The sequence below is a fragment of the Cynocephalus volans genome, chromosome 8, assembly GCF_027409185.1.
Source record: "Cynocephalus volans isolate mCynVol1 chromosome 8, mCynVol1.pri, whole genome shotgun sequence".
NCBI classification, from domain to species: domain Eukaryota; kingdom Metazoa; phylum Chordata; class Mammalia; order Dermoptera; family Cynocephalidae; genus Cynocephalus; species Cynocephalus volans.
In genome coordinates, this window is record NC_084467.1 from 16782263 (window position 1) to 16809939 (window position 27677).

General features: G+C 38.6%; 1 protein-coding gene across 4 annotated transcripts in view; it reads right to left on the minus strand.

Moving 5' to 3' along the window:
* Nucleotides 1–1480: 1480 nt before the first annotated feature.
* USP48 (ubiquitin specific peptidase 48) overlaps nucleotides 1481–27677 on the minus strand; it is an 86546-nt gene continuing 60349 nt past the window's right edge. For 2 of the 4 annotated variants that reach the window (XM_063104562.1, XM_063104561.1), the window contains exons 16-27: nucleotides 22193–22317; nucleotides 21915–22037; nucleotides 21387–21448; nucleotides 21037–21147; nucleotides 19481–19611; nucleotides 19058–19164; nucleotides 16673–16777; nucleotides 11932–12087; nucleotides 7812–7937; nucleotides 5518–5566; nucleotides 3179–3205; nucleotides 1481–2103 (exon numbers count right to left, since the gene is read on the minus strand). In XM_063104562.1, the coding sequence (XP_062960632.1) occupies nucleotides 2081–2103; nucleotides 3179–3205; nucleotides 5518–5566; nucleotides 7812–7937; nucleotides 11932–12087; nucleotides 16673–16777; nucleotides 19058–19164; nucleotides 19481–19611; nucleotides 21037–21147; nucleotides 21387–21448; nucleotides 21915–22037; nucleotides 22193–22317 (1145 nt within the window). In that variant the 3' untranslated portion in view covers nucleotides 1481–2080. Of the gene's footprint in view, nucleotides 2104–3178; nucleotides 3206–3436; nucleotides 3615–5517; nucleotides 5567–7811; nucleotides 7938–11931; nucleotides 12088–16672; nucleotides 16778–19057; nucleotides 19165–19480; nucleotides 19612–21036; nucleotides 21148–21386; nucleotides 21449–21914; nucleotides 22038–22192; nucleotides 22318–27677 lie in introns of those variants that run through there. The other 2 variants (XM_063104560.1, XM_063104559.1) reach the window with 1 other exon arrangement.

Sequence of the window (27677 nt, forward strand, 5' to 3'; positions counted from 1 at the left end):
TGCCACTCTGAGCAGTGCTGGTAGAACACGGTAAGTTGTTGGGGCAGGAGGAAGTCGACTACTGAGACCTTGAGGAAAGACTGCCGGAGCATCACCTGCTCACTCTGGGCCCATCCACCTCCACCCTTTGACAGAGTTAATAAAGGAGCCAGTACTGAGACTGGGAATCGGCAGGAAAGACTTACAAAAGGTTGTTATTTTGTACCATTGCAAAAGGAAACAAAACCCAAGTAACAAATTTAAAAACTGTTATCAACAGCAAATTGGGAAAAATAGACCAGATTTCTGGAGGCTACTGACATGTTTGTGTCAATCACTGGAAAGAACCTCCCCTGGCCAACAAGCTCCTCTGTAAGGAAAAGGAAGCTACTCCATGAAGCACTATGTGAACTTTTACACAAGTCTTTACCTTGGGAAAGAATAAGATGCTTTGTGTTCCTATTTTTAGGCTCCAGGTTCATTTCTTTACAGCAAAATAAAAGGAAGATCTAAAAATCAGGATTAGCTATCCATGAGCTCAACTTCCCTTCCCCTTCCCCTGTGCAAGGCTGGAACTGCTGGTCCCTCTGTTGCCGCTCCTAGCTCCTATAATGGTTTCGGAGAGTGTTGCATACAGCTCTCCCCCTCCCACACAACAGGCTCATTAACCCCCTCTGCCTCCTCCAGGGCACAGACCGAACACATTACACACAGAGGGGAATCGCAAACACCAAGTTAGCATTTTATCAAACAGTATTATTCTGATAAAAAGCTATTCAAAAGGGATGCTGCCAAGGTTGCTGGTCTTCAAATTGAAATCTGCCTCCCTGAACCATTATTTGATTATTTGCGTTCAAATTTCCATTAAAAGAAAGAAAAGAAAAGAAAAAAAAAGCCCAGCATAAACTCAAGGCCAAAAAAACATGTTAACAAGATGCCTAAGTCAGTAGCTCAGCCACAAACATATACATACATACTCAATAGAGAAAACATAATTTCTTTAAAAAAACCAACTCCAGTCTTAGGTTCCATTAAAAATCCTTCAATATTCTTAAGAATATTGCTTTGGTTATTTGTTGCTAATAACAATAACTCTGAGTTGGATAAAATAGCACACTCCGTCCGTACATGCTTTTCTTTTTTAAACAAAGTGATCTAAAAGATTCTTTCAAGGCATTTCAGAACACTTTTAAAAAGAGAAGTGAGATCCAAGAAACAGGGGGCTTGGAGGATGGGAAGGACAAATTTTATAAAAACCTTGAGTTATCCAAATGTACTTCAGTCAAATTTACTCTTCTGATAAGATGTTCAGATTCTGATTTCCCACTTTTGAACAATAGCAAAACCAGAGGAAGATGCTATCACACATATTAATATTCTCCATCTTTTCTGAAATGCATCAAAGCAAAAAGCCTTTGAAGCCCCAAATGAGACATAATCCCTTGCTCATTGCAAAAGACATGCAGGTGCCCCTTCCTTTACACAACAATGAGACAGATGCCGGGCAGCGTGTAAGGCGGTGCGCTGCAGCTGACACGGAGAGGAGTCTAAAATCTGAAGACACTTTCCCACAATTACGGCAAGTTCTTTCTTCACTTTCATGCTTTATTGAAAGTAGAATATGAATCAAAGACAGGTATTGGTAATCAGGTTATGTCTCTAAAGAATTACTTTTAGTTCAGAGCAGAATGTTGTCCCATCTACTGTGATACAAATCCTTTATGGACCAATGCATCTGGTATGAAACTCGAGCAAGGAAATATAACAGAACTTTATTACCTCCCATGACTATAAATCTCATATGTAAACATGATTTACTGTTACTGCTACTAAACTTGTTCAGTCTTTACCTGCCCCTTCCCTCCCACCACCCCCCTTAAATATAAAATTTGAAACATTTCCTTCAAGTCTGGTGTCCTTCAGTGCAATCTGCTTTATTTGACATAAGGCATTTTGGGACAGTCTCTTTCGAATGGATTTTTGCCTTTTGGAAGAGCCACATAATGGTTTAATTCTTAATCCACCTTTTCTTTAATGCCCTAACATGTCAAACTCCTCTTCCCCTCTGGTCATTTCTTAGCAGTCAGCAAGTGTTCAAAGATTAATGTCCAAGGAGACCAGTACCTGAGAAAAGAAACACACGTGGAGGTACAGTTGTGAACTAAAGATCAAGAGTTCATGTATTCCATTTGCCAAGAATGCATCATCAACAGGGAATATCCAATTTAATAAATGAACACAGCAGCCCCTTGGCGTTGAAGGATAAGGAAAACCATCGGCAGACTCCAGGCTTTCAGCTAAGTCACATTCCTGTTGAAAGCCATGTGTTTATTTCCTATGCGTATCTTCACACAAGTTAATCAGGTTTTATTGATGCTTTCATTAGATGACTATTTTTCCTAAAGAATTGTTTTGCTTTGTTTTGTGTTACCACATCAGGAGTTCCTTTGTAGTGGCAGCATATAGACAACAAAGCCGCATTGAGAGGAAGATTTTATTTAGGCCTGTAGCTTTGTCACTCATTTGCTTTAGCAAAGAACCCCTGGTATTTGATTCAAACTCATTCCTTGGCAAAAGCCCAACCTTTCATGGACCTCTGGAGTGGTCCACAGAGAATCAACACGTCAACAGTTAAAATCCATAAATGTCAAAGTTCTGTATTTGATGGATTAATGAATATTATTGTGCTCAACTATAGTGGCCATGATGCAGTTACAAGGCACTGTTGTGCCTACTTGAAGTAATAACCCAACAAACGCCTTCATTCTGAATAGATTAATTAAACCTTTTCACTGGACCTGATATAATTCAGCAAATTCTTCTACCACTATTTCTTATCAGGTACACACACACACACCTGTTTTGCTCTAAGATGAGACTGATAGAGGAACTGGGAAAAGGTTAAATATAAATCTTGAAATGCCACTAGCTAATTTCCCAACCTCCCATGAAATGAGAAAGAGAAAGCCGAATGGAAATCTGGCAGAAGAGAGTTCTAATACACAGGCCCCATCTGAGGCCTGAGTGCTGAAAAAGATAATGAAGAAGCTGGAATAAAAAATGCATTTAACTAAAATTAATTTCAGTCATGAGACTCAGATTGAATTAAATTTTAAAATCAAATTATAGCCTTTACTTTAATAGAAAATTACAGTATGACTCTGACATTCATGAACAAAACATGACAAATGTAACTTACCTTTAAACCCTTCTTCTGGCATACAAACTGGGGGGAAAAAAAAATCCCAAATTGAAAAGATTGTTGTGACAGACAGTAATAAGATCACTTCTATGCCTAAAGATGAAAAGTTTAAAATAACTTTTAATTATGTCACCTAAAATTATTACTTTCAAAGTTATAGATGAAAAAAAGTTCATGGAAAGATTCGTTTATCTTTTAATTCCATTTTTCCGCAAACTTTTTGAAGTACACTTGTATCAATCTGAGGATAATCATCTTTGTTTTTATATTTAATCAGAGTAATATACATGCATCATTTACAAAGTCAAATACTGGTAGGACAAGGTTTGTAACTAGGGCCAACATTCTGCACGACTCGAGGAGTGGCCTGAGAAAACGATGTGGATGACTCTTCCAAAGCTCTGTCTCCTCCTCCTCTTCTCATTCCCATATTCTAGAAGGAACCATTTTTGACTCTTACAGCAGTTTCTTAAGCTATTTAACCTCTTTATCTAAAAAACATGCTTATGTTATCTCATAATTTTAGATGATATCTAATAACTTCCTCAATGCAAGATACAAATTTAGCTCTTCTGCCACCTCTTACAAACCACCTGCCTCCTAACCCACCCTCCCCACATAGTGGTATTTGTTGTTGTTAAGCCAGTCTCCGGCGGTGACGTTACTTCTGTCGCTACTAATACTGCTCACAGTTGAACTGCTTGGTGCACCCAGTTATATTTCTTGTGTGGTATAACTGTCTTTCAAGGATTGGTAACTGCTGCATTACTGATGTGTTTCATTTTCTCTGTGCCTATCTCCAGTTCAAGTGTAAATTCTTAAAGACCTGTGAACCTCTTCAAGGCAGTCATCATCACGTCCACTTTTCCTTGTGGACACCATTTCCCAAAGCCTGCATCTCGCCACTCCACTCTGAACCGGGTGCCCTCGCTCCCTGCTGCAGAACTGTCTGTTCTGGAACTTCCCTTCCCCATCTTCCAGGGCATCTTGACCTATGCTGGATCACCTGTTTACTGGTCCCACTGTCAGCTTCCTTCTGGATTTACTCTCGTGTTTAAGAACAGCACATCTCACACAGTATCCTGGCAGGTGGTGCATGAGAAATTTTTTGAGGCCTTACATGTGTTCAAAAAGCATCAGATGTGAGGGCAGAATAAAGTCTGTCCAGTCACATAATTCTAGACTGGAGCTCACTTTCCCTAAGAATCTTGGGGGCACTGCTCCATTATCTCGTTTTCCTGACTCCTCATACTGTGAATGTGACTGGTTTCCCCTCCCTATTTCTAGAAGCTTTTAGGATCTTCTTATCCCTAGTTTTTCACATACTGTATCAGACCCTTGCTGTAACAATTTTATTTCCATGAATTCTTTTTTGTTCTCCAAATGTTCCTATAATATAAGCCCTGGCTATTGTCTGCTCTTTTTCTCTATATTATTTACAGGTAATTTTTAAGCTGTCTTCTGCTTCCTACACTATTTCCTCTGTGTTTCTTTTTTTCAATTTGTTGATTGATCAACTGTTTGGTGATCTTTGGCTGCCCGTTTCTACCTATTTAAGGGTGAGATACTAAAAAGATGTCTGAAATCTCTGTTCAGTGGGCACAAGTGGGCTTCACTAAAGGGTACCTGAGAGATGAACCAGCTTTTTAAAAATATCTGTAGCTTATTTTCTTGAATTGGCCAGTTTCTCCGGAGAAGAATCCTCCTTCATCGTATGTGGGAGGTAAGAGATGGACTGCCAGCATTTGACCAAAGGGCTCGAGGGTGGTCTCCTGTTTGCTATGTAATGGGTCTCAGTCCCACCTTTCTAGTTTCATTTCTTCAAGGGGATGAAACTCAGACTCATCACCCAAGTGAGGTGCAGACAGGGCAGGGGCGGTGACATGAATGTGAAGGGAGGGAGTGGCAAGGTTCTGCAGGCAGGGAGCTGTCTAACTGCTTTTTCCAACTAAGCTTCCTGTCTCTAGGCTGGCACCTCACTCCCACTCTCAAAGGTACCTGGGGTCTCCAATTCCTGTGTGCCTGACTGGGGTGCTGTGGCTGGAATTAGCATTGCTTCTTATCAACCTCTTCCATCTGTAGGCTTGCACATTTATCTCAGTTTCCTCAAGTTAGCTAAAACTATTATTCTTGTCTCTGGCTTTCCATTTTCCAAATTTTTATAGATATCCTTCCCTCTTGTTATGATCTTTAAAAGAATGTAAGATTCTACCTGAATAACATGTACAAGTTTTTTTCAAGGTTAAAAGTAAAAACACTGCACACTAATCTTTCAATATCTATAATCCCACATCTAATAATTAATCGACAGATTCCTATAACAAATTTGTCTTTACCTTGCATGACATCATCCATTGCAGCATAATCTGCAATTGGTTCATCAGCCTAGAAAACAAATGAAGACAATTTAAAACCATAGAGAAATGGAAGCAGGAGGAAGAGCATGCCAGCTACTCATCATGCTGAAGTCTGGCCCATGATTCAAATACTGATATTGACACAAAACACAAATGTGAACACAGTCCAGCAAAGAGCTCACTTCGAGCCACAGCCAGCGATGGCCAGGTTTAACAATAGATACCTGCCAACTATGGGTCTAGACTTATCACCTCAAAAATGGCATATGGTGGGGGGACACCGTTTTCCTGCTCCTAAGCACACCTTTAGATAATCTGAGGCTACCAAAACTGATTTAATCAATGTGAGTTAAGATGCTAGGGGTGGCAATGAGTGTTAGGTAGAAATAAAAGTTAGACTGGTCCTCTCAAAATATCAATTAGGTTCAAATTAAACTTTTCTCCTGCTTCTCCATCAAGAACAAAATCACCACTTCCTTTTTAGGGCAGAAGACCACACTGAATCCAAGCTTATGGTGAGATCAGCTGCAAGGGCAAAGAGGCCAGTGACCAATATAGACTCTGGCTGCCCAGCTGAAGAAGAAACCCTTTGATAACGCAGGCTGCTTCTAGGATGTCAGACAGGTTCATTAAGATTCAGCAACTCAACAGGTCTTCAAATCATTTCAGAGAACCTATAGCTCCAGGAAAAGCAAAAAGTAAACAGAGGGAGGGGAGGTGGCAGGATGATGGGTGTGTGTACATGTGTGAGGTGGACATAGATCTGCTTCATCATTCCAAGGCCTGACTTTATCACACCGGAACTGGGGATCTGGGCATAAAAAGCATATATTACACAGCTGGAAAACCTGAAAAATTATTCTACTACATGACGCAGTAGTGTTTGGCACAGTGGGGATCCTTCTAGCCACCAAGAAACAAGAGGCAAAGGGAAGTGACTAAATTGGGCCCTAGGAAGGGAAGGATTAGGCTCATGAGGCTGGCTCAATGATTTTTTCTTTGAAAGAAGCCGTACTTTCTAAATCTTCCACATCCACTAAATCCAAAGCTGATTTCCATACTCTGGTCAAGAATCCCATTAAGCCACCTGAGTCCCCTGACTATTATGACAGAGACTCATGTCTTACGCTTGTTTCCTAGCTTGACTGGCTGGTATTTCTGAACCAAGAGGAAAAGAGGGGATGCTTTCATAGAAGCATGATTAAGTAATTCTGCTGATCCAGAAGGTAGGAAAAAGGGAGGAGGCTGAATCTAGACCTATTATTTTTTAACAAAAATTATGAAAATCTCAGTGAAGACAGTAGAGGTTTCCATTATTTTGTTAAAAATAATAGATCTAGATTTTAAAGTGTAAAGTAAGTTAGAGTTACTATTCATGTTGATCACCTATCTACTACCCATTTTTTTAGGGGGGGGCTGGGGGGACAGCATTTCAAAGTAAAGCAGGGCTGTATGGTTGGCTCATTTGGTAGAGCACGGTGCTGATAACAGCAACGTCAAGAGTTCGGATCCCATACTGGCCAGCACCAACAAAACAAAACAACAACAAAGTAAGTTGCAGACATCAATATTATTAATGTGATTTTAAGAACAGAATCTCTAGCTAGTCCCCAAAGAAAAGAAAGTGTGTATATAGGGGTGAGAGGGACACCACAGAGACTCTGTGACCTCAGACTGGGTTACCCAGCTGGTCCAGCAGAACACCCAACGTGGTTGCTCCTAGGTCTGACAGTCCCTCCTCAGTGCTCAGAGGGGCACAACCCAACATCACTTCTTTCTTCCCAGTCTGAAGGGAATGAAAAATAGATCTGTATCTGGAGAAGCCTAGGGTCCCTTGTCATAGAAAATCAAACAGGAGAAATCAGGCATGGGGCTTAACAGCTGGTGAGGGGAGTTTCACAGTCACCCTGCCTTAACAGGGAATGGGAATGATGATGATGTAACCTAATCCCATAAGGGCATGGAATACTGAGCTGGTGATCCAGGAAGGGCTGATAGGAAGCCTTCGCCTTCCCCTTCTCAGGGCACAGTTTGAGGATGTTGTGGCACTACTGCAGACCACTGTGACACACAGAGACCCAGGGGTGCCCTGACCTTTTCTACATCTCTGGTGGCTCAGCTTAATCCAGGGGCCAGCAAAAACTCGAAGTGGTCTCTTGTCACCATACTCTGCTGAGGACGTGAGGCATCCTTAACAACCATGTCACACAGTTTACACACAGGTGTGTGTCATTTAAAATCCAGAGTCCCTCAGTGAAGGAACTGTCACTTACCTTTAATAAAATGACAGATTCGGGAATGACGCCAAGGGTGCCAAGGGTAGCACAGTCATCACTTAAAATTTTTCCATCAATTGACAGATTCTGGTCAAAAGGAGCAACTGAAAATGCATGCATGATCTGTGCCAATATAAAAGAAACAAAGTCTGTATAAAGCAAAACACTGAGACCTATACCCTATTTGAGTAAATAATGCATGAATCTAAAAAAAAAAAAACAAGCAAACAAAAGGTTTCAGAGTATAAAAGACACTGCTGTTTGCAGTCAGCCCACTTGTTAGATTCCTACTGAAGCTATAATCCCTGATACATCTGGGAATGTCCTTGGTGGGAAACAATTATACACACAGATCCTTTCATTCTGTACCTTACCACCTCCCCAAGGTGGGTGTGTGGGGAAATCATTTGAGCAAAAGGTGGGGCTGGACTGACATCTCTGTTTACAAGACTTGGGCAAGGTCATCATTGTCAGTCCACCATTCTCAGGCCCCACATCCTTTCATAAGCAAGTCAAGTCCAAATTCCTTCTTAAGACCATCTTTAACCTATTTGGACTTTTCTTCCTTCTGTGTTCATTCCTTCAGCAAACAGCCTGGACTACATATTTCAGCCCTTGAGTCTGTCATATACTGGACTGAGTCTTGTCTCTAGGAACCAAAGTATGAATTTCTTAAGGGTAGAGACCACATACCCCACCCCAGTTCTGGCCAAGTGTTGGAAATTATTATTATTTTTTAAATTAAATACATTCTGAAAGACTGCTATGCATAATACTTAAGTGTTTTCAAATTCTGAAAGTTCTTTTCTTAAAAATTTTTTTTTATCATTTCCTGATAGTCTTTACCTCTGGAAGGCAAGTAGGAGTTGGGCTCAGATAGGCAAACACAAGGTACCTTCAATGATACTGTTCTAATTCTTACTTTGTAGGACAAGTTCAAGAGTATTCCTTATATAATTCAGTTACATACTAGTTGAATGTATCCTCTTATATGTATCTTATATTACACCAATATCCATGATGTTATGTGAAAACCATTCTACCTTTTCCTGCATGCTACTCTTTGGATTTGGAAAGACAAAATGAGCCTAGCAAATCAGCCCTGAACTAACTATGTGTATAACAGGGCCCAAGAGTTTTATAAGGTGGGGAAATGGTGACCAAAAAAGTGGTTTTAATAATGGCACACAGATAAATAAGAACAAAGATAACAACACTGGCCTCCTCCCTAACTGTTGGGACAGACTCTTATCTGGACTTCTCGAAAGGATATTAGCTCCTGAAAAGTAAGCAGGAGACTAAACAGAGATCTGTGGCTAACGACGCCAAGTGCACTGGCACCGACGACCTTCACAAAGCAATGTGCCTATTTCTGGTGTGCAAGAAGTACTGACAGGGCAGTTCTACCCAGCCAGCTCAGTACACAAGCATCAAGCAGAGGCATCCAACCCTAGGTTAGCAAAGGGGCCCCACAAAGATGCAAGCAGAGTTAGGTGGAGATAGGTGATGCTAAATTGGCAATGTCACAACTGCTTGATGTAGGAATGCTTGTTCACTTCTCTAAATGCTAAATGTCTTCGTACTACCCTGTGAGACTGGACAAACACCAAACACCTCAAGACACGAGGACTATCACTGAGACGCTGATGCTCATACTTTATATTTTGAGCACACAGACAAGGACATTTAAATACATTCATCAATTAATGAAGCATTTACGAAGAAGCTTCCATGTGTCAAGTACTGTGCTAGGTGCCGGAAATATGAAGTGAACAATCCCACCCTGAAGAGTTCACAGGAGTGAGGGCAAAACAAAGTCAGGAAGATAGTGGCAGAAGGTACGTGAAGGATCTAAGGAAGCACAGACGGACAGTCCTTTCTCTGACAGGGGCTGAGACAGGTTTCGTAGAAGAGGTACTATGAAAGAGGAGCGAATGTTTGCCAGTGGGGAGAAGACAATGTTTCAGCAAAGGGAAGAGGCCAATCAAGGCAGGCGGCCTATGGTACCATAAGAATGCTTGAGTATAATTAACATGGCGTAGGTCTGTTTAACGAGTGGGTGCTGCATTCCTGATCTATGGAGAATAACAGGAACAATGAAAACCCTGTTGCTAAAGGGGAGCAGCTCCCTGCTGCACTGTTCTGTGCGCTATGGTGGGTGCAGCTGCAATAAGGAAAGGCAGGAGCACTGGCCTCAGCTGCCAACCATTTCACCTCTGTGCCAAAATGTTCTCCTTTCTAAGGCAGGCAATACCACACAGTAAAGACCTATCATTGGAAAAAAGAAACAATACAACTAAACACTGAGCATCTTCTGAGAAAGGAGAGATATAAATTGTACTTCATTTACTTTATGGCATCATAGGTGGATGAATTACTAATTAGGCAGAGCAAGCTTCTTAAAGTTTCCAGCAACTGTACATGGCAGACGTGTCCAGAATCAAACATTTACAGTTCTGCAAAGGTTTTCATCCTATTAACTTGAAAATGCAGTATCCTCCAAGGAAAGGCTCCAGCAAACATGAAAAAATTAATTTCATGCTTTAAAAAAAATCACCTACCACCAACAATTGAGGATCACACACATAACCACCACAAACTCCAGTGCTATCCAGGCTGCCAGGCAAAAAGGTCATATCTAGCTGAAGCTTTGAAAGCTACCGCCACTGAGCAGTGAGGGGAAAATTACATTCAGTGCCTTTTCTTTTGACTCTGGATCACAGTGGTCCTTGAAGCAAAAGTGGCAGATGAGAGAAAAGACACTGCAAAGGAACCACTGGAGGGTTTCATTTGAACAGCTGCTGTCTTCTAGCAGCTCATTCGTGCAGGTAACATGCTGCCAGATGGAGAGGTTATTTCTGCTGACTTCTGATTTAGTCTTCAAAAATAGTAGTCCATAATAAAAGCAGCACAGGCTTTTAAAAATGTCTTTATCCACAGGGGCTCTTTTTGTAATTTAAAGGTTTTGAAATGTTCGAGGTTTACCACTGACAGGCAGAAAGCCAGTGATAGAAACAAGCTTTCTTAGATGTAAAAGGTACAATAACAGAGCAAAGATATTATGCCAGTACATTTATTTTCAGAGCCATGGGTTCAACCAAGGGAAGTACTGTTCTCAGGACAATCTGGAACACGTAATACCCTCAAAGGAAGCCTGTGCTTCTGCCTCAATTACTATGATAAATATCAGCAACAAGAAAAATGTATAAGCAGTAAACTATGCCACATAAAAGTAGAACAAAGAGGAAAATTAGGTCAACTTTTTGGATATCTATCAGTGACTGAAATAGATTAGGGGCCAGATTTTTTCATGGACATCCTGAATTTATCAGCTCCTTTTGCCTCAGTTTTGAGATATGTCATTGGAATGCTCATTTACAGAACTTTAGTATTAATACCAAGAAATAATATCATGAAACCTTTTCACAATGCGTGCATTACAATCACTGCATTGATTTACAAAGCAATGCATGCTTTGGGTGGAGAGGGCATGATCTAAAATGAACTTTTATAATAATATGGAAAACATCACTGTGTAAAGAAAGGTAAAGACAACTTAAAAATTCTATCAAACAGACTTATCTACCACCAAAAATACTGTGATAAAAGAATTTCTGACTCATCCTAGTGAATAAGTAATCAAGTGGCTCCCTTTTATCTCCCCTTAAATTTCATAGCAGATGCCAGTAATAGGCTCAAATACCTATTAAGTGGTCAAAGAAAAACATAGAGCACAATGAAGTGAAAGAACAATTATCCTGGAACAACCTCAACATGTGACAAATTAAATGGTTCTCAATGTTTCTCATTATTGGAAAGCTACTTGAGTTTGCTCAAGGTTTCAGAATCTAAAAATCACATCTTCACAGAAAGATTCTTGGCTATTTTGAAAACTTTGTCTTTTTAAAGAAATAATTATTTTTAATTTGGGGCCCTGCAGGCATTATACTGAAATCAAAAAGCCCTCTCTCAATGGGTTAATACTATAAGCAGATAGATATGAAAAAGGTCAAGCTGAAAGAAAGCACAGATACGTATATAAACACAGATAGAAGCAGCAACTCATGAAGGCCCTCTTAAACCCAGAGCAGACTTGAACAAATATTATTTTCCTCACCTGAATTTTCAATTCTTTTAATGTTTGATTAGCAGAGACGAGAAGTGCTTTCTCACCACGAACTTTTCTATGTCGCATACTCCGTCGAATAACTTGCTTTTGATAGGCTATATAATTTTGATGGGATATCTTTTGACGCTTTGTTCCTCCATTGCTCTATAATAAAGATAAGAAACAAAGCACCGAAATTATCCACAGTGTGATCCTTGCTCATAAAGTTCTTCAGGCAAGCAAAAGCAGCTTACTTATTATAGGTCGCTTAACCATTTTTTTTTTTTTTTTGGTCTTTTTCGTGACCGGCACTCAGCCAGTGAGTGCACCGGTCATTCCTATATAGGATCCGAACCCGCGGCAGGACCGTAGCTGCGCTCCCAGCGCTGCACTCTCCCGAGTGCGCCACGGGCTCGGCCCGCTTAACAATTTTGAAGTTTAATTTAAAAAATGAGTAGAAACTTGCCAGAGTTTCTTGGCAGGCTCACATATAATTGGAGGGGAAAAGAAAAAAAGAAAAAAAAAATGCTATTTGCATGTAAACAGTTTGAATGTTTGTTATAAGAAAAATTTAAATTAAAATAAGTTTGACCTTAAATCAGAAAACAAAATAAACTGAAAAAAATGGAGATTACTAAATTTAGCTCATAAACAAACTGAATTTGAATGTTATTTTGAACATTTTCTCCTCTTTTTGAGAATGACATGGAAGCTAAGTATATAAACTTCTTAGAATTTTAAAATGAAAGACAGTACCTTAATCAAGAAATCAAACTTAGTTTAACTAAAATCAAGATGAGACATTGTGCCTCTTGTCATAATGGCAAAATATACAGCTTCACCTATGAAATATTCTTGCAAAAAAATGGTAACCCTGAATGTAATCAAACATTTATACACAACTGCTAATTTACAGAAATTTGAATTATCAGGAATAGGTAAATAGGTTAAAATGAGTAACATAAGAAGGCAATCAGCCGAATCCAGAATGTGGGACAATCTACAAGAAATCAAACTGGTCTCCAAGTCAATGTCAAGGAGGGAAAGAAAGTGGGCAGGGAGGTAGGATAATTGTTCTAGATTATAACCGTCTGAAATGATATAAAACAATGCACACCCTGATTGCATGCTGGTTTGAGAAGAAAAATGTTTAAGACATCTGTGTATGAGTATTAGATGAAGTTAGGGAATTTTTGTTTTCTTATAAACATGTTACTGGTATTATATAAGACACTGTCTTTCCTTCTTGGATATGCTGTATTAAGTATTTAGAGGCAAAATGTCATGATAATCATGATTTACCTAAAGGTTCAGCAAAAATTACAGACATACATGTGGGCGCATAATACATACTGTACTAGTTTTAAGAAAAATAATAGATAAGGGCCAAATGTCCTTCTCCAGTACTCCTATAAATGCCTCACCAAGAGGTTAACAGTCAAGATTCTTCTGCTAACCAGGGCAGGGAATGAAAGAAACAGGATTTCTTCAAAAAAGATCTTTTTCTCTGATTTAATTAAATCTGGATGAGGTAACCCTGAGGTCCTGGCTCTGGTTTCCATAGTTGTCACTGAGTGTCAGCAGTGCATAAGCAAAGCAGTTTAAGGGTCATTATGGACACAGATGCCGCATATTCATTATCAACAGAGCGCCACTGATTTACAAAGCAGATGATCGGGACACAAACACAGAACACTTGTTCAGAGTGCTGTTCACTGGCTAGGCACTGCACCAGGCTAGGATTAGTTCTAGCCCTGAGTCCAGATAGATACATAGATGATTCTAAGATTCATAAGAAAAATGTAAGTGAACACAGAGATTCAAAAATATACCAAAGTTGATGAAACATTTTTCTTAATCTTGACGATGAAAGAAAAGGTCGAATTGAACCTAAATTCCACAATTAGGAATATATGGAAAAACATCTACAACATATGACTTTATTTTAGAAGTATAAAACAGAACAAAAAAACAAAGCTCTGAGAATCAAGCAAGACAGATTTTTTAATAACTGATTTTAGATGGGTCTAAAGGCTTTTCCTGGAATTATTTTGTTTTTTAAATCCACAGATTTTAAATCCAACTTAACTGATAAAAACCAGCCCACTGGTTTTAGAAGGCTTTCAATTACCTAAGTGATACCCAATACTGAGTGTATTATTAACCTACATTTTTAAATAAAGGCAAAGGAACTGGATTGATCTAGCTTAGAGAAGAGGAAAGGGGATTTGTTCACCTCCATTAAGGACAAGCAGAAATGCATCATTTTTTATTACTGGGATTTAAAACAGCAATTGCAGAAGCTATCTTATGTACTGAGTACTGTGACGTAAGACAAAGAAAAAGTGTGAGGAGGGTGACATTCTGAAAAGGCTTGATATTTTGGGGGGACTATCTTTTCTTTTCCAAAGAAGGCAGGTAACACTTGAGATTTTTTGTGAGCCAAAAACATTTAAAACATTCTAGAATATAACAACATCCAAACAAGGAGAAGGAAGACAGAAGAAAATTATAAATATAAAAAATAATTAAAGCATAAAAAGCAATGTTCCCCAACATTCTCTATCATATTTATAAATGTGAAATCTGTTGTCATCCACAACTAAGAGAAATTCCACATCTACTTTTTAAAAATTGCTGTGGATATGAATAAAACTAGACATTCAAAAGTTAGCCTTCCAAAATCTAAAACACTCAAAATGTGGAGTTTTCTAAACAACTCTTAGGCTGAAAGGGAAAGCTTGCAAACAGAAACTGAGGACAATAAGAACACACATATCCAGCTTAACAAATTAATTTATGAAGTTAACCAGAGAAGAAAGAATAAATTAGTGTTAACGCACTATAAAAGATCTAAAAAAAGATGGGATTCCCAACTGATTACTAAACCATACTGCCAAGTGATAATAACTAAAATATGGTACTGCCAGCCAAGCAGATGAAAGAGAACCAGGCATCCTGAATCAGGACGGACATGTACACCCACATGCACATAGATATACATATGTGTATTTTTTAATGTATCACCTAAAAGAGCAATCTAGTTGTAGATATATAGCTTGGAAGATGGATGGTATAAGGAGATGGAGATGAGAAAACAAAGAGCTGACAAAAGGTTGGAGGGTAGCAAATTCATTTCTGCAAATTCCTATCAAGAGACACATGATTTGACCCCAAAACTCAAAACCATTCTAAGGAACAGAAGACATATATACATGTACACAGATTTCAGTAAGGGTATTACTTATTGTAGGAAAATATCCTCTCAAACTGAAAATCTACATTCCTATAAAATGTATAGATATTGGTTAGCACTGAAGCAAAGGGTCCTCCAATGGTGACTAACTGAAATACAAATTTGGCAGGACAACTTTAACAAAGACTGGCTGATCACTGTCAGTGGAGTGGGAGCATAAAATTGCATGGTTTTGTTCCTTCATAGGTGTTTTGAAGTTATCATTTTATGAGATCCAACAAGCCATGGAAAACAAATGACATCCCTTTACACCAGTTGGGAAACTACAAGTAACATTTACCTCGGGAAGACCAAGATTCAAGTCAAGAGGGCTTTTCAGACTTTCTTAATGTTGAAAATGAAGTAACAGTATCAGTGTGTACAGACAGGCCAACATGCCCAGATATCTCTGCTCTGTAACAGATACAGCAGATGGCCATTATAACACTTTTATTCTTTCAGGGAGAATGCTAAACATAATTTAACTACACTATTTTAGCTGTAAGAAAGAAAACAAATATCTCATCCATTAAAAACGAAATTTTATGTAGAAAAAAATTCCACAAATTTAATGAATCTACAGAATATCCTGGAACACAGTGGTCTGTCTTTTTGCAAAGCTGAAAGTTACCTACACAATACATCAACCACACACATTCCCATATTAGTTCCTGTTCTTAAGAAAATTTTCTCCTAGGGGCCGGCCCATGGCTCAATCGGGAGAGTGTGGTGCTGATAACACCAAGGCCATGGGTTCGGATTCTATATAGGGATGGCCGGTTAGCTCAATCGCTGAGCGTGGTGCTGACAACACCAAGTCAAGGGTTAAGATCCTCTTACCAGTCATCTTTTTATTTAAAAAAAAAAGAAAAGAAAAAGAAAAAGAAAGAAAGAAAGAAAATTTTCTCCAGTATCACTATAAACCTGCAGAATATAATCAAGCGACCAAATAAGAGGGGTAGGAAATCAAAACAGAACATACAGAAAATATTCAAGTTTAATAGAAAAATTTAAAGTTTATTATAAGGGAAAATGAAAGATTAATGCAACAGCTCATCTGGTCATTTGATCAACACCTTAATTAGAGACACAAAAATCTCTCCTACATACTTCATTATTAAGGCTATTTATTTTGTTTGTAAAATGAAGTAATCTGAGTTAAAATATCTTTTCATACTTTGAAGATCCCATGATTAAACAACAAATCAAAACATGGGTCTTGGGTTTTAGACTTCTTTTCCAGCTACAAATTTAATCATTACATTATATGTCAACCTTTCTTACTTAATAGCAAGAAATATGTTAATTCTGGAATAATGTGGTCCACGGCTTTTCATGAGCAATCAAGACAGCTGTAATGTGCTGCCAAAACTAAAGAAAGAAAAGGAAAAACAGGAAGGGAGCAGAGAACCAATATCCCCCACACAGAGTAGAGAGAGATGTCCAAGTGCTGGGAGTGGCTGCTCTTTGAGAATGGAGGAAAAGATAACAATGAAAAGCAGCCTCAAGACGTACTTGATTAAAATCTGGATCTTTTTCTCCATCTGGTTTAGCTTCTTCCTTGTCCTCCTCCGTTTCGGAGCTACTCACATTCAACTCCGGAGCTGAATCTTTCATCACCTGAATGCACGAAGACGAGAGAGAGAGAAGTAGGTCAGAAAGGTGCGCCATGGAGGGAGTGCGGGCTTTGACTGGCAAGCTTTACCCAGAGGAGGAACACCTTTATCATGGTGGGATAAATGACCAGAGTAGATCAAGAATCAAGTGCTCTCTGTTTTTTTATCCTAAGACTTATTCTTGTATTTAATGTGTTCACCATAATAAATGTAAGAGGTCTCCACAGAACAGTTATTATCAGGCTTGCACAATGATGTTATTTTGCAGAAGTTGTAAGGTGCTTGACACCTTCTCGAGTACACCAATTATCAAGCCTTTTCAAGTTCTCAAACTGTTGAGGTGGCAGGAGTCACAATGCTCTTTAAGAATTGAGAAAATGTACGATGGAGGAAGTGTTCTTTTGCAGAACACTATGAAATACTGTTATTAAACTCAACTAAAATTGGATATTATTGAAATCAACTAAATTGGATATTATTCTATACTAGATACCAAGATACCAAGATCTGCATGTACTAAAAGGTACAAAAGATTTAAGAAAATTTTAGGGGAAAAACTAAAATATTTATACTCATTAACTTCATTTTCTCAGCAAATTAGGAAATGAAGGACTTAGTTCAACTTGTGAAGCAGAACCCTAAACCTCTAGAGCATAATCTGTATGTTACCCTTCTTAAATAATGTCTTTGGTAACTTACCATCAACGAAAATGTATTCTACTTCGGTTTTTTTTTTTTTTTGGTTGTTGTTGTTTTTAAAAGATGACCGGTAAGGAGATCTTAACCCTTGACTTGGTGCTGTCAGCACCACGCTCTCCCAAGTGAGCTAACAGGCCATCCCTATACAGGGATCTGAACCTGTGGCCTCAGTATTATCAGCACCACACTCTCCCAAGTGAGCCACGGGCTGGCCCTCTACTTTGTTTTTAATCCCCCAAATCCTGGAACCATAACAGGTCAGGATCTACCCAAGAGCCATTTCTAATATAGTAAAAATGCTCTGAAATCCATAACATAGCAAGTTTTAACACCTCTGCTTACAAAATTTCACCTACCCTTGCAGATCAATGCAAAATGCTCTCAAATTGCCTTTGTTATTCCTTGTAGGTCCTCAGCAATTCTAAACACAATGGCCAGGCTGACTTTTTCAAACCATAAATGAGATCATACCATGACCTTGTTCAAAACTCTCCAGTGGCTTAGACCTACACTTACAACAAAATCCCAAGTCCTTGGTAAGTTGTATAAAACACAACAGAATTTGGTCCCTCATCCCATATTGCTATCCATCCTTGGAGTAAACTTCACTCTAGACCAGAGCTGGCTACTATGGTAGCCACAAGCCACATATAGCTATTTAAATTTAAATGAATAAAAATTAAAAATTCAGTTTTAGGGTGCCAGCCCGTGGCTCACTTGGGAGAGTGTGGTGCTGATAACACCAAGGCCACGGGTTCAGTTCCCTATATAGGGATGGCCAGTTAGCTCACTTGGGAGAGTGTGGTGCTGACAACATCAAGTCAAGGGTTAAGATCCCCTTACTGGTCATCTTTTGGGGGAAAAAAAAAATTCAGTTTTAGTTCAGTCACACTAGCCACACTAACTATGAATCAAGTGATCCACAGCCACATGTGGCTGGTGGCTCCTGTGGTGTGTAGCACAGATATAGAACCTGTTCATCACTGCAGAAAGTTCTATCAGTCAGCACAATGGTTTTTACTCTATGCTTGAGCACATTAGGCTTATCTCTTTGGCCTTTGTTTCCTGTGCCTAGAATACTTTTCCCAGGTTGGATCCCTGACAGCGAGTGCTCAGGAGGTAAAACTCCTCCTCCTCAAGATGCCTTTCCTGTCTACTCCCTATCTAACACTGCGACCTCCATTTCTATCAGTCTCTCTCACTTTACTCTGTTAAATGTCCCTCAAAATACTTGTTCCTGTGTAAAATCATCTTATGAATTTATGATTTACTTCTGACCTTCCTCACTAGGTACGTATGATTTCCAGAGCAGGTACCTTGTCTGTCTCCATCACTACATCCTCAGCACCAGTGTGTGATTCCTGGCACACAGCTGACATTCAGTAAATATCTATGTATCAAATCAATAAATGCACATATAATCACAGAACTATCCATTTTCAATTCTTGTCCAATGTCAATTCTAATGCCAAACAGCTTTCAGGAAACAAAAATACAGTTCTAGGCAGTGCTCAGTGAACATAAAACAGCAAGTCAAAAAGCATACTTGGTCACTACTAGTCATGGCCACAAGAGGGACCAGTACCTTTTTATTATCCACAACTTTATGGACATAGATGGTGGCTTGAGTGTATTCACGCAGGTCCCTCTGCTGTTGACACAATAAGCCTTCTCTACATTCTGGACAGAGTTCTTAAAAAAAAAGTAAAACAGAAGTGGTTGAGGAATTACTGTCAAAGAGCCAGAGATCTAATTAAACTATCAGTAATATATTTTCTATCAATTATTATTCTGTTGAATGCAAATAGTAACAATAAGGATATTCATTTACTGTCCACAAATACACACACAAATAAAAGACAACTGTATGGAAGTTCCCGCCTAGAGAGTTTGAACTGCCACATGATCTTTAATTTTAAGCAGAGAATACAACACTGATGTACCCTTTCCTTCCCCCATAAAATGTCAACTTTTAACTACAGAAACCAAAATCAATATGAAAACTTACTAGGCTCAGAAATATACTGTGTTTCTGAAGGGTTTATATCGCCCATTTCAATTCTTGTGATTTTGATTACATGATCCACAACAAAGAGCTTTTGTATCATTTGCCACTCACTGGGCCATATGAGAGCTATACTGTGCAAAAAAAACACAACATGCCTTAAGACACATGGAAATAAAGAGAACTAATATAATCCGTTCATCTCCTAAACCAAAATCATCAATCACTACTACAGTATTTAATGCAAAGGAACGAAAGGAAAAAGATATGTTCTCGTCAACAAGGAGTAGTATTTTTCATATATTATAGTAGTTTTTTCAATGTTACAACAGCAGTGAAACTAAATGGACTGTAGTTACATATATCAACACACTTAAACCTCAAAAACATAAGTTGAGTAAAATAAGTTAGTTGCAGAAGGATAAATACAGTATTGATGCCATTTAATATAAAAAGTTTTAAATATCCAAGACATTACTATGTGTGTGTATTGGTTTTTTAAAGGAATACTTTCTGATACTGATAACTCTCAAATTCAGGACAGTGGTTACTTCAAGAGGAAGGGAGAGAGAGGGAGAGAAAAGCAGTAATGAAAAGAAGGATAAGTACTGAGGGGACTTTAAATACATTACCTGAACTGTTTAACTTTTAAGCTGACTGGTGGCACACATCTGTTTGCTTTATTATTATAGATATTTTCTTGGATATCCAGCATTAAAACAGTAACAATCCCCACCCCCACCCCCTAAAAAAAGAGAAAAGAAAGGGAAAAAGAAGGGAGGGAGGGAGGGCTGGGGGAGAATCTAGAAGAATATATATACTAATTCTCAGATCCCTTAAATTTATCTTAGAGTATTGAAATATGAATAATAAACTCCCAAACTCTAGATTAGTCTCAAGGGAATTTTTATTTGTGTTTCAATTTTCCTTGCATGATTTACTGGCAACCTTGGAGGCATTCTTCCTTCTCTTATATAGTTATTTTAAAATTATTTCACAAGACAAAATAGCAACATCAGGCGTGAAATTTATAGACGAGCTCCTTTGGAAGCACTTGAGGAATGGAAGAAAATTTTGGTTTTAAGACCCTAGAATTCCAGGTGACTGGCTCAGTCAGCGGCTTTGCTCTGGTGCTACACGGCCATACTCCTCCTCTATTTTCTGAAAGCTGGCAGCTGCAGGAAAAAACCCTACAACCAAGACCGTGTTGATTATGTGATTCTGGAAAAGAATCCGCCTAGAGACATGGTACTGGTTACCAGCAGCTTGGGAGGAGAAGAGGGGGAGGAGAGTGTTTCTCGTCTCCAGGAGGGACAAGGAAGGAGCATAACGAACAAAGTCTCAGGCAGCCTCTTGCCTTTTCTGGAGAAGCAGGCTTTTCCTTTTAATTAAAGACAAGAGCTCACTCTAGAAGAGCATATAAAAGGAAAAACACCAACAATTTAGCAAAGAACTAGATTCTTAAAACAGATTATTTATGTTAGAAGAGTAATTACTTAAACATACTTTATTAATTATTAGAAACAAACAAACAAATCACATGAAGAGAAAAAACTCACAGTTTAGAATCTTCTTTGGTCATAGAAGCAAATGTAAACATGAGTCCCCCATGGGGACACAGAAGAGCGCTATTTCCGACCGATGACACAGGACTACATCTTGTAGGCTTTCTATACAAATAAGACAAGGAAGATAAATATACCTCACTATTACATGATGAAAAAGAAGATTTTTAAGATAATTATTTTTAAATTGGAGATATATTTAAAAGGGCATTAGTAATTAAATGTTCTTTAGGATTACTCATTTAAGAGAAAAGAAAGTTTCCAGTGTACATTAGTGAAAGTAACCATGAAGGGTACTGGAGTCAACCCCCAAAAAAAGGAAAGAGAAAATTTTTGGTTTCTACCTAACAAATTTCCGCCATTCTTCTACAAAGAACTGTGAAACAATATAGAGGACATCTGTATCCTAGAATATAAAAATCACAGAAAAAGTATCCATTAATTCGTTGCATTCTTAACACAAATTCTTTATGACAAATGTGGTTTTTCTTATTCAAGTTTTATTTATTTATTTATTTATTTTTTAAAGATGACCGGTAAGGGGATCTTAACCCTTGACTTGGTGTTGTCAGCATCACGCTCTCCCAAGTGAGCTAACCGGCCATCCCTATATAGGGATCCGAACCCGTGGCCTTGGAGTTATCAGCACCGCACTCTCCCAAGTGAGCCACAGGCTGGCCCCAAGTTTTATAAATAAATTGGAAATACAGTCTTCTACCAAGAAACAGCAAGCTGGAGTAAATCCCCCTGATCAGATTACTAAACAAATGAGAATGAGAAAAGTTCTGGGTTGTTCTGAAACAGTTTATCAAGAATTTGGCAACGGCCTTAAAAAGGAAAGATGATTCTTTCCTTTGTGGGAATCATTGTACCTCTGGCCAGTTACTGAGACATGGTCTGTTTTTGTCCTGGAACAAATTCGGAAGAGAAGTCTTTTGCTCGTTTGCAATCATCTTATGTAAGGCCTCATTTTCTTCTCCTTCTCTTTCTAAAATCTGAAAGAGAATGAAGCAATCAACTGTCTCCTGCTGACAGCACATGACTTGCCTCCTCTCTACACCCCCATTAAAAGCACATTGTTAATTCCCCGGGAAGTCAATCCAGGGAGGCGGCATGCCATTTCCATAGATGTCAGTAGAGCACTCAGTACCTTGCACTGTGAACAGCATTCTTTGTAACTTGGAAACTCAGGAGCCTTTGGAAAGTATTGCTGCAGTTTGCTCCAAGCCTCTTGAGAAACAAGCCTTCTTTCGTTTTCAGAAATGCATAACTCCCCTGAGTTAAAGAAAAAAAAAAATGTATTTGAAGAAAAAAAAAAAAAAAAAGCTGAAAAAGTCAGTATCTATTTTCTATTTCTTAAATTTAAGAGAAAGCACCCAAAATCTATTTCCTATTTCTTAAACTTAAGAAAAATCTACAGGTACTCGTTTCCTTTTCTTCGCAATTGTATTTCTATCTCTTTCCAGAAAACTCTCTAAATTTTAAATTTCATTTTAATTATAAAGGGGCTTGCCACTAACCCCAATTTTATGTCTTTAATCCAGGTCTGTGGTTGAAAAATCAGGAGAGAGGGCAGAGGAGGGTGCAGGGAAGAGGGTAAAAAAACAGAGAAAAAGAAAAATCAGGAGAGAAAAACAAATGTATAGGCTAGAACCATGCATTTGCTACCTTTCTCCCTGCCAGTAAGAAAGCAATAAAAAGAGGCCTCCCAGGATCCTGGGATCTCCAGGCACTGTTTAACTGCATCACTCAAAGGTCATCATTTCCTGCAGAATTGACTGTCTCTGATTTGATTGTTACTAAAATCATTCTGCATTGAAATCATATTTTCCAAGGTTGTGTCCCACCCTCACAGGTCCATTCTTTCAAGTTAACAAGCAAAAGTTAAGTAATAAAGCAATCTACCGTTCACTCTGAAAACCATCTCCAGTCATGTCCCAATTTGTTTGCTACTTGCAACTTGTTTTCAAGAAATCCCAGAAGACAACAAGAATACTAGTCACAAGGACTTGACACTTCTCAGAAGATCACAGGAATGCTAAAATCACAGCAGCCTGCAATCTTACCAGATTCTCCTCAGTTTACTATTTACTTATCTACATCTAGCTTTCCAGGGCCTTCCTCCTGGCTCCATTTGTGATATTATATTCTCAATTGTTTCAGCTGTTCCCAAGTGTTCTCTTAGTGAACTGTATGTATCTACCTATATGGGTCATTATCCAGAGAAACATCTTTAAGTTTCCAAAGCCAAACATTTGTTTCTGCGCCGACTGGCAAGGTACCTACAGATTTATTGAGAGTAATAAAGCCAGGAGTTTTCTAAACACATAATACATTTTACACAGTGAATAAACTGAGAATCAGAGAGATGAATATATCTAGGGTCACCACAGCTGGCAAATACGAGGCTGGGATTATGAACCCAGGTTGGTTTCATCGAAACCCCATAATTTCTAAGAATTCTAGTGAAGCCTAGGTAGAAGAACAGTGAAATCATTCATGCTTTATAAAAAGTTTATGGGGACAAGGCCCCAAAGAAATCAACAGTTTACAAATGGACAGCTCATTTTAAGGGATGACATGGTGTTGAAGATGAAGCACATCAATTCACGAGGAAAAAATTAATCTTGTTTATGCCCCAATGGAAGAGGACCAACAATTAACAGCAGAAACAACAGCCAACGCCATAGATAACTCAACCAGTTCAGATTATACAATTCTGATGAAAAAATTTAAACTGAGCAAACTTTATGCTTGATGGGTGCCAAAATTGTTGTGCCCAGACCACCTGCATACAAGAGCAGAACTCTCAATGGAAACTTTAAACAAGTGGGATCAAGATCTTGAAGCATTTCTTTAAAGAACTGTTAATAGGAGACATGGCTTTACAGTGTGATCCTGAAGACAAAGCACGATAAAAGCCATGGCTACCAAGAGATGGAAGGGGGCCACTCAAAGCAAAAGTGGACTCAAGAACAAAGGTCATGACAACGGTTTTTTGGGATGCTCTAGACAGTTTGCTTCTTGACTTCCTGGGGGCGGGGGTCAAAGAACAATAACATTTGCTTATTATGAGAGTGTCTGGAGAAAGTTAGTCAAAGCTTTAGCAGAAAAACACCTGGGAAAGCTTCACCAGAGAGCCCTTCACCACCATGACAATGTTCCTGCTCATTCCTCTCATCAAACAAAGGCAATTTTGTGAGAGTTTGGATGGGAAATCATTAGGTGTCCACTTTACTGTCCTGATTTGGCTCCTTCTGACTTCTTTTTGTCTCCCAATCTTAAGAAATCTTTAAAGGGCAACCATTTCCCTGCTATTAATAATGTAAAAAAGACTGCATTGACATCGTTAAATTTCCAGGGCCCTCAGTTCCTTAGGGATGGACTAAATGGCTGATATCACTGCTTATAAAAGTATCTTCAACTTAATGGAGGTTATGTTCAGAAATAAAGTTTATATTTTTTATCTTTTAATTCCATTTTTCCATGACTTTTTCTGAGATCAGACGAGATTGGGCATGTTCAGACTGGTACAGCCATAGACTTTCCATGACTTTGTAAAGTCCTTTCATGTATCTTCTTAACTTCTACCCCTCACTTCTTTCTGAGCTTTGAATAATCTCAAGAAAAGATTATTTTGCTTTAATAAACTTATCACACAGAAATAAGGTCACAATGTGAAAATTCACTTTCTGAGTAGGCTATTAATTTACATTTCCTTTGAGGCTATGAAAACTTACTCCAACATGCCTATCATTTGACACAATCAGGAAATTTATTTTTTAAAAAAAGGAAAAGGTTAATTGGATTATCAAACCCTAATTTAGTGCATCCTTATGGTAAAATACAATATAGCCATAAAAAAGATTAAGGTAGATCTCTATGACCTGATTTAGAAAGAACTCCAAGGCAATTATAATTTTTAAGTGGTTTCCTTTTTTAAAAAAAAAAAAAGGATTCTTTTGGAGCCAGGGACTAGACCCCTCTCCAACCAGGCACACCACTAGCACCTCGGGGCCTACCCGGGGTTCTGAGGTATGGAGCCAGGGACTGGACTCCCTCACACAACCAGGCACACTACCAGCACCAAGGAGGGAGCATGCCAAAAATATCACCTCCATGTGGGTGGCCAACCACAGCCACCATGATAACCACGGCTGCCACGAAAGCAGCTAGACACCATAACCACCATGCAGATGGTCCACCAGCCACTGGAGTGCATTGACATAAGGAGAGTCACCAGCAGAAACCAAAGAAAAGAAGAGGATGTCTCTCTCTACAAAGCCCATTCGAGACTAACAGAAGGAGCATCTGCTCTACGATAATATTGTGGGACCTGAGCACACCTCTCAGCATTGGACAGACCATTGAGGCAACAATTCAACAGAGGTTAACCATCACTCTTTCAGAAGGAGAGAAGGAATCGAGGATTATCAGAGGTGGGAGGGGGAAACAAGATGGGGATAGAGAGAGATTGGACAAGGGGCATAAAGATTAAGTATGATTTATAACAATATATATACTAGTAATATTGATTTGATCAACATGTCAACATTGAACCCCCAAAATATTTATAATCAATTATGATTCAATAAAAATTTTTTTAAAAGAATTCTTTCTTTGTATGCATGTGGTATATAACTATCTGGTTAAGCAAAGGGGAGAGAATGAAGAAAATAATAATACAGACACACACACTTTAATATATATGTTTGCAAAGGATTTCAGACACTATGGATGCACTGTCTCATTCTAATGAGGGGGTACCTTTAGGTAGTGACTGGCTTTTATGTTGGACGTGTATTACTCATATGATTAAAAAAGAACAACCCAAATTATTTCTGAAGTCAGAAGAAAAATTTAATAAGCTGTTTTACTGCAGTCTAGCTGGTAATACAAAGTTCTTTACTTCTTAGCCACATCTCTAAATTTAATTTCCTATCATTTTAATAACTATCATTGTTTAATGTATTTGAATACTGTCTATTACCTCACAAGAATTAACTTTTAATTGTGACATAAGAATTTTTGTATCCTGATATAAATAATGCTATTTCTTAAATTTGAAGACAGAAAGGCAATCGACTTCATCCTGTGAGCAGTATCTTCCAGTACAAGATCAAATCAGTCATGAGAGATTCACCAAACATAACTGGATAATCTGATTCCCAAAGATTCTTCTGGTAAAAATAGGAACGTAGTTAACAATGAATTTAGATTCTGGATAAACAGACCCCATCAGCACTAAAATCCAGTTCAAACTATAATAATCTGGGCCATAGAACACCCAAAAAAGAACTTAAAAAACAAAACAAAAACTGCCCAACCTCTATGCAAACTAGGTGTTATTAACAAGGTATGTTGTAGGGAGGTTATTTATTCAAAGGAATATAAAATGTAAAGAAAGCTTGATGAATATATTATTTCTGCAATATAATGAACTTTATGGCAGTAGTAAATCTTCTAATGAAATACAATCTAATAATGAATTCACACAAAATCTGTGATATATTAAGTACATATAATGGCTTTAGAAATACATAGGGATTTTGGGCCAGCCCCATGGCTCACTAGGGAGAGTGCAGTGCTGGCAGCGCCGAGGCTGCGGGTTCGGATCCTATATAGGGATGGCCGGTGTGCTCACTGGCTGAGCGTGGTGCAGACAACACTGTGCTGAGGGTTGCGATCCCCTTACCAGTCAATAAAAAAAAAAAAAAAAGAAATACATAGGAATTTTGTTATAAGAATATAAAAATGCAAAACAAGTATTTCCAGATAAAAATGATGTTTTAAAACTGCATTTAAGGGCCAACTGGTTAGCTCAGTTGGTTAGAGCATGGTGCTGATAACACCAAGGTCCAGAGTTCAATCCCTGTACCAGCCAGCCACCAAAAGAAAAACTGTATTTACTTTTGGTGTCTCCTAAAACATCATTAAACCACAATAGAGATTTTTTAAAAAGATATAAAACCATAATGATGAATAAAAAGAACATACGGAATGACAGTAACAAAAGTTTTAGAAGCTTAAAAAGACGACAGATAAGACACACAAGAAAATTAATTATAAGTTGGCAAAAGTCAAAAAGGAATCAGATTTGGGCCGAGCCCGTGGTGCACTCAAGAGAGTGCAGCGCTGGGAACGCGGTAGTGACGCTCCCGTCGCGGGTTCGGATCCTATATAGGAATGGTCGGTACACTCACTGGCTGAGTGCTGGTCACGAAAAAGACAAAAAAAAAAAAAAAAAAAAGGAATCAGATTTACTACACTGCAGAACTGCCCCCATAGAACCAGGAATTTGGGATATGTGGAAGTGAAGGTAGGGTTAACAAAACAAAACAAACAAAAAAAGGACTAAAAGTCTATTTAGATTCTCAGTCCCCTTCTCTGCATCCTACAGATAACTATCCCCTCTGGCCACAAAGAACTACAAGTTTATTCTCTGACAGTAAAAACCTAAGGCCTCTGCACCAGGGGACCCAGAGACAAATGAGGTAACAAGCTGAGATAGGAATGAGTAAACATTTCTGCACTGAATGCAGAGACTCCCAAGCCCCCTTCTCTCTACAACCCCAGAACAGTGATGGCAGGTCTGCATTTTCTAGGTAGGAGAATGGAAGACGCTTATGGAGAAA